Raw genomic sequence first — 13,595 nt, forward strand, 5'->3', positions numbered from 1 at the left:
CGCGTGCTCGCCGCAAGTCCCAGGAGTGTCCTGGACCCAGAGCGCAGTCCAGCCCGCAATTTCCGGTTTCCCACGCGCCCAGGGGCCCACTGGCCAATCGGAGGCCGCCGTCTGACACTCCTCGGCAGTTGACAGCCAATCCAGTGGGTGACTGAGCGGCGGTGAGTCGTGTTGCTAGGGCGTCAGCTGAGGGGAGGGGCTTTGCCTCACCCTGTGAGGCGGCGGGGCCCGGCTCCAGAGACGCAGTTTTCTGTTTGCCGAGGGTGGGGGCTATTGGAGTGGAGTGCTAAACCGACGGGGCGCGAGACCCCAACCGACAAGACGTTTCTGCGACTGCGCAGTAGTGTCCGAGGTGCGAGCGTGGCCTTTGCTGTGGCGGCGGCGGCGGCAGGGCTCTTCGGAAGAGGTTGTTTGGCATGTGGCCTCCCCTTTGTTTTGTCATCTGAAGCCTTTTTTTGGTTTGTTTTAACGATTACCGTTAGCGGTTAGGGTTATCCCAACCCTCCCCCTCACGCCCCTGACGCACTACAGACGCTGACATAACTGGTCTCGGGCCTCCCTCCGCGGGCTTACCTTGAAGGGGGCGGGGCTGGGCCTTAGGGACCTACCCCAGCAGGGTTGAGGAGAAGGAGGGGAAAGTCATTGACCGTCTTGGGCAGCCACCTGTGGGCTTCAGAGGTGGCACAGATCCTAGAGTCTGGAGGCCTGGCTTTGAATCCCAGCTCCTATGCGTGGGATTCGGGCGACTTCCTGACAGGCTCTGGGCTTCAGTTTTCTCTTCTGTAAAATGGGCGTCCTGTGGGAATTACAGGAGTTAATGTATGCAAAGCAGTCAGAACATTGCCCGGCCCCTCAATTTGCCGCGTGAATAAAGGGTACATGACACCATCTGGTGACTTAGGAAGCAGGCAAAGGCTGGGTAATGACCAGAAACAGAGCAGGTAGGTATTTTTTTTATTAAATTCAGTTTTATTGAAATCCATTCACACACCATACAATCATCCATGGTATACAATCCACTGTCCACAGTATGATAACACAGTTACGCGTTCATCACCACAATCTATCTCTGAACATTTCCCTTACATCAGAAAGAACCAGAACAAGAATAAAAAATAAAAGTGAAAAAAGAACACCCAAATCACCCCCCATCCCACCCCATTTGTCCTTTAGTTTTTATCCCCATTCCTCCACTCATCCATACACTAGATAAAGTGGGTGTGATCCACAAGGTCTTCACAATCACACTGTCACCCCTTGTAATCTACATTATTATATAATTGTCTTCAGGAGTCCAGACTGCTGGGTTGGAGTTTGGTAGTTTCAGATATTTACTTCTAGCTATTCCAATACATTAAAGCCTAAGAGGTGTTATCTATATAGTGCATAAGAATGTCCACCAGAGTGACCTCTCGACTCCATTTGGAATCTCTCAGCCACTGAAACTATTTCATCTCATTTTGTTTCCCCCTTTTGGTCAAGAAGATACTCTCAGTCCCACGATGCTGGGTCCACATTCATCCCCGGGAGTCGTACTCTGCGTTGCCAGGGAGATTTACAACCCTGGGAGTCGGGTCCCATGTAGGGGGGAGGGCAGCGAGTTCAGCAGGTAGGTATTTGAAAGTAAAGTCATGAATCTTTTCCTGCCACAGGGGGAGATTTTGCTGGACATTGGTGATGTCTTCTTTTTCTCTGGAGTACAAAAGTAGATTAGAGCACATTATAGATACTGTATTTATGTTTTGTTTGTGCTTTTGCCATCACAGTTCCCACTCCTCTACCTCTGCTTGCATGCAAGACACCGTTTCTGTTTGTCAAACCCCAAGAATGCAATTGCATGACAACGAAGAGAGAAAGGGATCGTTTAATTGCAGTCACGTTTATTTGCAGTTTCTATTACACACTTCTAAGTAATCAAACTTTTCTGGTACATTTTTTTGAGAGGGGTTCACAATGAAACTGTCACCATTTTTACTAAAAATAAATACAAGACTTAAAGTGTTGCACAGCTCTAAAATATACAAAGGCTTGGATTGAATGTAAACGTTGAAAACATCTTACAAAAGAAACCATCTTTGCACCAATTTAAAAAGTTCATATTTACAAATATTACAAAAATACAAAATGGATGCAAGTCCATAAACCATTGTCTTTTCGGCCAGCATGAACTGGTTCTAGTACCAAAATAATTACACGATAACCTTCCTGATAGTTTTAAATCTTCCTCAGGAGCTAGTTCTGTCTGCCAACACTGCAGCAAATGCATTCACTCACTGACCTTCAGCAAAAGCAAACAGTATGTTGTGTTTGCTACAACTAGTCCATGTCCTCTATTTAGCCAAAAAGAAAAGAAAAGAAAAGAAAAATCAGAATCAAAAAGTAAAGAAAAAAAAAATTCCCCCACATGACATAGATATGGTTATAAAAACATGAAAGAACAAAAAACTAACGTCAGTGCAAACAACAGAAGAAAAGTTTGAATCGATGTTCACAATACCTAATGTGTGTACCCTGCTTCAAGATGGCAGTGATGTTAAAGTCAGCCCTAAATCTTGGTCTTGAGTGTTTAAAAGCCAGTAGAATATTCCAGATTATATAAGGAATTTCTTGCTTTTTACTCAGTTTGTTACTGAATACTCTTTTCCACAGTGAATTTAAAATCCATCTTTATTTGGGTTTTTTAAAAAATCTATGAAATATAAAATAGAGAAACTCTGCTATAGGCTTTTAGAGTAAACAAAATAAGTAAAACTATATTATAAGGGTTAGTTCTGTGACCATTCCATATAGAAGGTACCTTATTGTCTCACAATTCAAGTCAATATGTATTTTTAAATATATGTGGTACCAGTACTTAATGTCAATAATAAAAAGGTGATATTTTTATTAAAGCCAGTTTGTGTGTTTTTTATGTCAAGATTTAGAATCACTTTTAAAGCCCACATACCTTTCTTTAAAAAAAAAATCCTGACTACACAAAAGCCAATACTGCAAATTAACTGCTTTTATGAAAATTACAAAAGATCACCTACTGTGACCAGAAATGACTGTTTCTTATCACATTTGTCTAAAAACTTTATTTTTAAAATTTTTCCAAGTGTACTTTTCAAAGCATGAGAAAAATTTATTCCTGTTCCCATGTGGGGTCAAATCATGCTGGTTTTCTTAACTAAATGGGTTCCGATGAGAAATGATGGTCCAGTTTTTTCAAACCCCAAAACATTTTTCTTTTAATAAAAAGTATAACACTTTGTAAATGTTCAAACCCTTTACCAGATATCTTATCTATCCCAGCACTAGCACCCATACACACACACACGCACACACACACATCCTCGATTCCTCTACCCCTCCACCCCCCCAGCACCCATTTTACATACAAGGATGATGAGAAATTAAGAAATACAATTTGGTAGTGAAAACAAAACAGTAGAAAAAGCCAGACATCTTTTTTTTTCTTTCCAAACGAACAGATCACCAACAGCAATCAGATTCTCTAATTCTTAATCTGTAACATTTTATTAGAAATGTTCCTATCGAAAGATAGTGTCTTCTTAGACCTAGCTTTCTCACTTCATTTTACATGAGTTGAACCCAAACCATAACCCCCTTTTCACACATCCTGCTTTCCCAAATACCACTTGCATAAGCTTAAAGCCAGCTTCTTATCAATTTCTTGGTAACTCTGGTATGTTCTGTCATTCTAATCACATTCTATTCTTTCACAGGCCATCTCCCTTCTTAACTCTCTCTACTTTCTACCTTCTCCCATTCAAAACATCTAAGTACAGAGCTGCTTATATTTCTGACATACTATTTCAGACAGTATTAGTTCATGTTAAAATCAGAGGTGGGAAAACCATTTGCAGATTTCAACTTGTAAGTACATTTTCTTTCAGTTTTAAGACAAGAAAATTCAAGTAACTTCAAGTAATCAGCTTGTTTCCCTGCCTTCGTTTTGCCAGAGCATAGGGCCTGACATTTCCTTCCGCACCCACCCATCCCCTCCCCTTTTGCCATCGAGCAGATAGAGTAAGACCAGACCAAATACAGTTGTATGTAGCATTGTGGACCAAAGCTGTTCCCCGTTCCCAGGTTAACAGTGAATATAAATAATGCATATACATACCTGTTGCCCAGCTACATTTTTCACAGTGTCATTTCTATTAATTTTTAGGTAGCATGAATCTCATCAGCGCAGAGAGAAAGCTTCACTGAAAACTCATTGCAGGTACTTACTGATAAATCAACAGCCCTGTGACATGCTTGTGGTTTTATTTTCCTTAGTTTAAGAACCTGGGGCTAATTGCTAAACTGCTCCAGAAGTTGAAGATTCTAGTCATTACGTTATGACTGTGTATTTCCCCAGTAGCCTAACGTAAAGCATAACCTAAAATTAACTACTGTTTTCCCTACTCATTCTCTTTAAAGCAATCTATTGAAAAATTAAAGACTAAAGGACACTGTCAAATGCTGTTGTTCAGGGCTTTGTGTCGAGAACAATGACTTTGCTCATTGATTTAAAAAAAAAAATCAAAGCATGCTTTTCATTCTGTCCAAATTACCACATGGCAAATCACAGCCACACGCTGCTATGAGCTTGTTTGGTGCTGAAATTTGTCACAAAAATGGTTAGGTCTGAATTCGTTATTGTAAATTCATCACCTTTCAGGACATGACCTCAAGATTTCCTTTATTTCACCAGTTTAAAATTCAGATTTGAGGTTTATCACTGAGAAATCATATTGGTGGACATTCAAATATGGTATTTGATATTAAAATGGTATTCACGGAATACAATTATTACATTTTCTTTTTGTTTTGTATAAACGGTGTGTGGTAAATAATTGGCCACATGTCCACTCGTCATTGATAAATCTATGTACACATTCTTATCAAAAATGTGGTATTTACATATGTGTAGTTCTCTCTTCTAAATTTTGCTTTAGTTCATTTTAATGTAAAAAAAATACCAAACCTCCAGAGTAATTTAATCTTCTTACAGAGTCGTGAAAGCGAGGGGCTTGATTTTCTGAATAGGCAGCTCTGGGAAAAACCTTTTGTAGGCTTCGTGAAAACGAGAGCTTTTGGAATTCTTTTTTATCAAAAGGAATGAGATTGGGTAAATCAAACTAAGCTGAAGAAAAACATGACAGAGGGTACGGCTACTTATAAAAAATGTAAAATCATAAGGGAATGACTAAACTACCTTCCGTTTCTCCAGCATACATTTAGAAGTTCATTGATCAGCAGTGATGGTAGCCCACAGCTTTCGGCCTTCTCCTGAGCCCTGGGTTCCATTCCCAGCTCCTTCTATGCTGGAAGGTTCTGACGTTTGCCAGTCAGCCTGGTCCGGGCAGCCTATGTTGAGCTCTGCGAGGAGCGGTCATCGTGCGGGCTCCCATCGGAATTTTCCATCTCTCCCTCGGAGATGGCCTGCATGGGAGTATTGTAAAGCCAGCAGCGGACGCTGTAATGGCTGCTGCTGGCTGCAGGGAGGGCCCAGGACCGTCCAACCCTGGCTGAGGCCGAGGTGGCAAAGTTCTTGGAGGAAAACCCCTCGGCGTTGATGCGCAGGGAACATGGAGAGAGCGGGGACAAGGCCTCAGCCCCGGGAGACCCCTGATGGGCCTCATCAGGGCTTGGACGGGAGTCCACAGTGAGATCCCTGAGAGGTTTGGGCAGAATGGGGCTCCTGAGGATCTCAGTGGCAGACATGTGGTAACTGGGGTTGGAGCAGCTGCCTTTCTTGAGAAGCAACAGCTTGAACTCTTCGTTTGATGTGTTGGACTTCTTGGCATTTCGGTAGATGAGGCCAGGAGACCTCTGGCTGTTTGGAGTTGTCCCACTGCTGCTGGGTGATGTGACAGAACTGGCACCACTGCCACCACCACCCAGGGAGACTTGCGATTTGCTGCGCACGGACATGTCCCCAGAATCTTTTCTTCCCAGTACTTTCCTCTTGGATCTTTTAAGAAGAGGGAAAAGGAGGTAAACGTCTCAGTCCACATACATTTTTTTGTGAAACTAAGAAGCCCTAGACCACATTCACTCATTTATTTAGAGGATTTTGAGGGCACCCTATTTGGCAGGATGCTATGCATCAGGGCTGAGAGATGAGGGGGAACGCATGGCCTGGGGGGCATCCCCTGATAACCAGTGCACGTACATTAGGTTCTGGAAACAGCCATGTTAAATAACAAGTAACCTGGAGGCCAGAGGTTCTAGAGGAGGACTCGCTGGGAAGTACTGCAAAAGGACAAGAAAATAAGCTCTTTGACTCCCAGTTACTGGGCAGGTGATGACAGATGATAGGTTTTTCTGATTAAATTTGTCTGTAGAATACAAATGAAATGCTCTGATGTCTGGGATTGCCTTCCAAATAACATAGGAGTGGGGAAGCAGATGGAGGTGTGGATGGGACAGAATTGACCATAGGTCAATGGCTGATGGGCTGGGGGTGATGGCTATCTGGGGGTACGTTATACTGGTGTCTCTACTCTTTAAATTCCTCCACACAGTCTTTAAAGTGATGTTTAAAATAAATCAATCCATCTTTGGCTGCAAATACCATTTTCCTTAGCTACCTAAGAATGCCAACAGTGTAATAGCCATAAGCTAACATTCTGTGAAGGACTGAAAACAGACCATCTTGGGTGCTCCTAAAGCTTTGTCAGCTCTCAACAACAACAACAACAACAACAAAAAAAACTAATGTGGCCACACTGGTATAAATAAATAAATTAGCATATACTATACAAATGCAAATCTAAGTTCTCCAAACTCAATAATCCTCCGAACCTAGACAGGCATTATCATATTGGTAATCTTCCCTGGATGAGTAAACAGGCGTAAATTCAATGAATCTCCAGCTTTGGTTGAAAATTTAACTCGGTTCATTGAGAAGTCTTGGCAACGTGCTCTCTCACCAACTCAAAAATCTGAGAGGTAGAGACAGTGTAAGGTTTGAAACAGGAGATCAGCCTGATTTGGGTTTACAGAAACCTCTGTGGCTGTGATCCTGCATGGGCTGGTGTCTGGCACTCCAGTAAGGTCGGTGTTTCAAACAAACATTTGCTTTTAGCATCTATATGTTCTAGACACTAAAATGTTATATTATCATCAGAATCAAATATGGGGGCTCTAGGTGTCCCCATTTACAGTAAGGTAGTAGCTACAGAGGCTGTAACTTATTTAAGACTGCACAGAAAGTGGCAGCCTTGGGATTCAAATCTAGGTCTTTCTTACTCCATTACTTATGTCCTTTCCTTTATTGCAAGCACTAGCATTTGGTTCTTTGGGGTAAGAACTTGGCTCTTTAACATACAGAGCATTTTAGTAATTTGTCCTAGGGTTGAGGATAAAGTAAGGGGTGTGTATGAGGGATAATATCAAAGTGTAGACCAGACATGGGGACAAAGAAGAAGAAAACAATGATTCCCCACACCCAGAATGGAGAAGTCATCCTGCTAAAGTATACACAGCAGTTGCTGCCAACTGGCTCCTTAAAAAAAAAAGTTGTTAAGGAGTGGTGCTCTTTCTTTGTGAGAGAACCACATCAACAGAAAACAAAGTTCCCTTAAAGAGAAGAATCCTAGGGGGAAAAAAAGATTTTTAGCTGCTTGCAAAGAATTTGCCTCAAAAATGATAAGCTTATGAGGTAGAAAAGGTAATCTCCAAATTTTGTCCCTTGTGATTTCCATTGAGTCACCGAGGCCTGGTATGAGAAGGAAATAGATTTGTGAAAGGAACTATGCACATCATGATTGGATTGCTCAGTTTGAGATGCTTTCAGGGCTAGGTCTTGCTCTGCTCCTTGGTCACAGGCAGTAAGGAGTCTTCTTGCAAATACGGGCCATTGATTGCCAGGGGGCAGGGGGCAGATGAAAGAGTCTGAATGAGCAGTGTCGACACAACACTGTCCTGGAAAAGCGACCCAGAGTGCATCCACTATTGGTGGGACATGGGCATGAATTTTAGAGGTGAAGGCCAGTGCTGTTAAAGAAATTTTAAGTTTTAAAAGAAGAGGGAAAAAATAGAGCAATGATTCGTTGTTCTGATATATGAAATGGGCAGGTAAATACAGTGTTGTCTCAAACTTGGGCCTCTGATGGTTTTGGTGAAATCAGCTTATGTTTGTCTCTGCCAGTGTGTGATTGCATTTTCAAACCAATTCAGAGGAATAAAAAGGTTCGAGGGTCAAGAAATTATTTAAAAGTGAAGGATTTCACTAGAGTTTGAGTTTTTACTCTAAACTACTTAACCCCAAATTGCTTTCAAATAAAAACTTGTTCTTGAATGTTTTTCCTGGGGAGAAAACCTCTTCCCTCAGCAGTTCTTGTGAAAGTCTCGCATATGTGTTCTGTTTAGCGCTATGTAAAGATTCACATCTCCTGACCTGAATAGTGGCTTACCCATGTGATTTGGAAAAATAATTTTCTTTGCTTGGCCTTGTTTTTGTGGAATATATTACAGGTAGGAAAGGCATTCCCGCATTTGCATTTGGCAGGGGACATTTTCAGAAGCAAAAGCTTTGTTGGGCCTTTTGTTTTTTGGGACTTAACATGTTCTCACCTGTGAATGACTGTGAATAAATCCTCAGTTGTTCGAGGTTTGTTTGGAGACACAAACACAGCTTCCACTTCAGTTCGAGAGTCTTCACTAAGTGGTGAAATGATGGAGTCATCACTTGGTGACGATTCTTAAAATAAGAACAGAAGCAATGACAAAAAGCTCATATCTCGATTTTTCTTTTAACAAGTGAAAAAGAAATAGTGGAAAGAAACCAACACCCAGGGTTGTACAGTGTTATGGGGAATGGAAGTAAAAAGAAAATCGAGGCCACATCATGAGACATGTCTCCATTGTGACAAAAATATCAACAACTGACCTTTCAATGAAGCCTCATCTACACTTGCTTGGGTTTCCTCTGCTCTGCTGTTATCAGAGGCACTTTTGGTTGAAATACCTGAAGCAGTATTTTCCTGCTTGGAACATTTGTCAGGGAATAAATTGACAATTGATATCTCTGCTTCACAGCTGATATTCCCAGGCACTTTGTCACGGTGCAAGTTGATGCTTAAGTTGATTGCTCAGGTCAGTTGCTCTTGTTGGTGAGTTTGACTGAGATGTGATGCCATGCACGGATTCAGGTTGTGCACCTTCCTCCCAATCAACAGAGATTGCGTTCTGTATCTGCTCTAGGGTTCCATCTAGCCCAGCCCCATATGGGATGATTTTACCCTCAAACTCATTTGGGTGGGCAGTAGAGACCCTCTGAAACCCTTCTGTGGGAAAATCACAGTTTTTACTTGTGTTTTCTGGAGTAGGCTCATTCTCCATATGTATTTGGTCCTTTGTGACATTTGCTTATAGAAGATTGTTACCAGCTGAGGTGACAGTTTCTGGATCACAATGATTCTTCACATCAAAAATAGGTCTTTTTTCTAACTGTACTTTATCTGGTCCAATCTCACCCACAGAGGAGTCTAAAAATGACAGTATGGTGTCTCATTAGCATGAGGGGCTGTGTTTAGCGACAACTCCGAGTCACAGTGCGAAGAGCCAGTGAGGGGAGGAGAAGCTGCAGGAGGGATGGTCTCTGAGGTCTGTGAGGGGCACGTGGAGCTGCCCCCTCTCCAGTTCCCACTGGACGACTGGTGGTTGTCTTTCTGGTCCATGTGGCTGCTGAGGAGGACGCCAGCCGCGGAGATGCAGTGGATGGGGCTTCCAAAGGTGTCCGAGTTGGAGGAGATGTCACAGCTGCCAGAGTCAGTGGCCATTCGGGCCAGCCGTGACCTGCCTCTCTCACTTAACTTGTGCTGGGTGCTATGAAGATGTTGGGAACAGGCCAGGCTCAGAGCAGGCTGGTGTTCTTGCGCGCTTGGGATGCTTGGGGCCTCACTGCCGCCATCAGGGGTCCTTTCACAGTTGCCCATGAAGGCCTCCCCCTCTTCATCCGCTGAGAGCTTAGCACCGACCTTGGGCTCAGCATCTCCGCCTCTGTTACCCTCCCGAGGAAGGCTCTGAGACCTCGTGTGGCTGCTCACCTCAGCGGTGAACATGGTGTCACCTTTGTCTGCCAGCGCGGAGATGTTGCCAGCAGAATGAGAAAGGGACGCAGCGATGCTCTGACCCCTTTCAGCTCTGATTCTCCTTCTGGACGGAGCAGCAATAAGAATATCCTCAGTCTGGCACTCGGAGTCCCTGGTTCCGGACCGCCTGTTAGCAGCGCCAGAGGGGTCTGGATTGGTGTGCACAATCACGTTCCTTTCCCTGGCCACTGGCAATTCGTCGGAATCTAGGGCACACGGAAAGCACAGTGAGATATTTCATATGTCAGCAGACTACCAAACACTCGGAGAGTTGCCCACAAATAAATGTGCACATTGGCAGGTCAGAGCTTTTTCTTATGGAAAATAATCCTGTAAAATTAGGAGTCTCTCTCTCTTGTCTGTCTATCTATCTATCTATGCATACATATTCTAGGGGAAGATATGCTTTCAGATATTTCGTGAGTTATTTCCTCTCTTTGCTATCAAATTACTTTGCCCCAATAAGTGACTACTATATTTTTTCTTTAACTAAAGTACACTTTGTCTTTTCAGTACCACTATAATGTGCTCTTAATTTTTATTTTGCAATATAAGCATAATGATATAAAACCCACAGAGCTCATGATAAGAAATACAAATCTTATTTAAAATAAATTTTATTTATTTATTTAAAAAACATAGGTATAGAGAGTCTAAACACTTTGAACAGAAAAAATGTCACCAAGGGCATCCTATTACCAATATTCAATATTTAATTGGGTATGCTTGAAATTTACCTTTTTAAATACTTAATACCGTAAAGTATATATCTCTTCAAATAAAGTTATCATTTACCCTCCAAAATCTTTCACTGAATCTTGTTACTTTTTATTCACAATTTCTACCTTAATGCAACTTAAAAAATTAGCAAAAGATTTACATTTCAGCCATCAGACCTGAATTTACATGCCCAGACCCATAAGGCTAAACCTTCACAGTCAGAGAACAGCAATTTTAAAAAGAAATACCACCTGGCTTGCTGAGTACAAAACAAATACACACCGTTTGAAAATTCCACAAGTTAAAACATTCAGTATTTTCAAGGAAGCTAGTTGAAGGCCGGCTTCTATTTCATCTCCTTATAATCCTCATTAGACAGAATGTTAACCATTAACATTTTTTATACTACACCTATTTCTTGTTGGCCTCTTCTGGGGATACCCGAGATGGTTTTCCTTCTCCTCAATTTTTGTCTGTGCTGTAGTACGGATTGTGAATGAACAAGAGAGCAGCGTAAGCCTCTCTGTCAAAACCAACTCCTGCAACCCGCAAATAGGTCTCATTAGACTTTAGAAATGGCAAACAAATTTTCGTTTGCTTGGAACACAGTGAAATTTATTGATCGGAAGTCAAGGAAGAGTTTGGATTAAGTCTGTGAACCAACATAAGGGAGCCCTTATTTGGCTCTTGTTGAAATTATGCTGCAGTACATTAAGCTTTACTTCTAAATGCAGCTCTCTGCAATGGCTTGCAATGCCAAAAGTAACAAACAAAGAAGGAAAATCAAAAGAAAAAGAAGAGAAAAATAACATCGCAAAAGCATTCTCCCACACAGAAATGGCCACTTCAAGACTTATTACTTTTAGTTCCTACTATTCACTGGTCTGTTTCTGTGCTCTTTGAAGCCGATACCTTTCCGTGGTAAAGCCAGAGCCAAGGTGTTAATCTGACTTAGTTCAGCTAACATATCCTGACCCATTTCTTCATTAAAAGCATCTTTGTGAGGTTTCTCCCCCTTCACCTCCTGGGCCTGAACCACGACAGACAGACAGACAGACAGACAGACAGACAGACGGACGGACGGACGGACGGACGGACGGACGGACGCACGCACGCACGCACGCACGCACGCACGCACGCACGCACGCACCTGGAGGAAACTCAACAGGCAAGAGATTTGTTTTTTAAATCATGTAATTCTGTCTACTTTCTCCTGCTGACTAAATGCGATGATTTTTATTTTAGCACCAGGCATCTTATCAATATAAAATAAAAATAACAGGGTAGTCCCCAATCCTGCACTTAAATGGATCCACCTTCTGTACCGACTATAAAGCCGGAATTCCCAGTCTTAACAACATTTGTTTGTTTTTGTAAACACGAGACAAACCACAATGCTTGTTGATTTTCTCTCTGTGATCACATTAATGACACTACATGCAGTCCTAGAAGAACTAGAAGGACGGGTAGGGTGAGAGCAGTGGGGAATTTGGAACTCAAACTCTTATCTGACACAGGCATACACCATGGATTTTTGAGTGAGCTTCGCCTCCGAAAGCCATAATGCTGATTTTGGAATTTGGCCGCCTCATCATTTATCCTGATTGCTAGTCACATGGCGTCAGGAGGCAAATGTCATGCTACGGCTGTTTTGAAAGTTTCAATCTACAGATAAGTTCAGATGTAACTGTTAGAAATGTTTAAAGAAGGCCCAATGGATCTTTGAATTTCTATATTTGAAAGAATATTTTCTAACACTGTTTTACTTACAATTTACAGGATTATCAGATCCAATTCTTGAATTTGACATTGCTGCCAATAAATTTTTGAAGAAAAGTCCAGACAGTCTTCCATTCTACCTAGACTAATACTCAGACTCTTCATGCACAGGAAGAAGAAAGCAGACAGTGAAAGGAAGACAAGCTTGCTGGTTTTAGAATAGAATTCAGCCTTCATCTATGTATCTATAAATCGTTTCATCAGAAATTGCTGAAATCAATACACAAGGCTACACAGCCCCTAAAAAAAAAAAGCCTCCCTTCATCCAAGGAAGCATGAAAACAGAGTTTATAGTTGCTCTGAAGGACCGTTACTTGCAGATTTAGAAACCTGGGGTTTGCTGTTTTCTGTCTTGCAGTGTCACACGGCATTATCAGAAGATTAATCACTGCCACTTTTGCCAATTATTTCAGGCAGCTATGGTCAAAGAGCTATTTGGTGATTTTTTTTTTCAAAGAGAAACTGTCATTTACATAACAAGTGACACAGCACAGCCTGTGTAAATTAATGGTCAAAACCTGACAGAAGCATACTGCACATCTTCAGGACTGCATTTTGATGAAAATGGTATTACTTGTTTACAAAGCAATATTCTTAACTGAGTAGGCCCAGCAACCCAGGCTTTGGACATATTTAGTACACAGAATATTCGGACCCGACCACCCCTAAGGAAAAAACAGAACGGTACCAGTGACATTGATGGGAATAATGCAAGAAGAAATCACTTGGGCATCTTGTTTCATCTTCTCCTCTGGCGTTGGGAGAGGCAATGCTTTGCTCCAGTTGGTCTGCTTGTCCAGTGTCGAGGCGATATTGTGTATGGGGTTTTTCGGCCTCTGCCCTAACATGACATCTGTATCTTTGTCCTCCAGGGGATGGGACTGCAAATGAAATACATTCAGACTCAGCCACCATCGTTTATCCATAAGCACACATATAAGGAATTCCATAGTTTAGCTGAGAGAAATGAGGTCAGAAATAAGTCTTTAAGACAAAGGAGAA

At 42.0% G+C, this 13,595-nt stretch overlaps 1 protein-coding gene across 1 annotated transcript in view; it reads right to left on the minus strand.

Annotated features, from left to right (window-relative positions):
• Positions 1-4,011: 4,011 nt before the first annotated feature.
• Positions 4,012-13,595, minus strand: part of NHS (NHS actin remodeling regulator) — a 45,523-nt gene continuing 35,939 nt past the window's right edge. Inside the window, 8 exon segments of the mRNA XM_037822697.1 lie at positions 4,012-5,968; positions 8,575-8,701; positions 8,891-9,069; positions 9,071-9,506; positions 9,509-10,300; positions 11,226-11,330; positions 11,333-11,353; positions 13,282-13,474. Coding sequence (XP_037678625.1) covers positions 5,362-5,968; positions 8,575-8,701; positions 8,891-9,069; positions 9,071-9,506; positions 9,509-10,300; positions 11,226-11,330; positions 11,333-11,353; positions 13,282-13,474 — 2,460 coding nt within the window. The 3' untranslated portion in view covers positions 4,012-5,361.

Source organism: Choloepus didactylus, chromosome Y (assembly GCF_015220235.1).
Source record: "Choloepus didactylus isolate mChoDid1 chromosome Y, mChoDid1.pri, whole genome shotgun sequence".
In the NCBI taxonomy this organism is placed as follows: domain Eukaryota; kingdom Metazoa; phylum Chordata; class Mammalia; order Pilosa; family Megalonychidae; genus Choloepus; species Choloepus didactylus.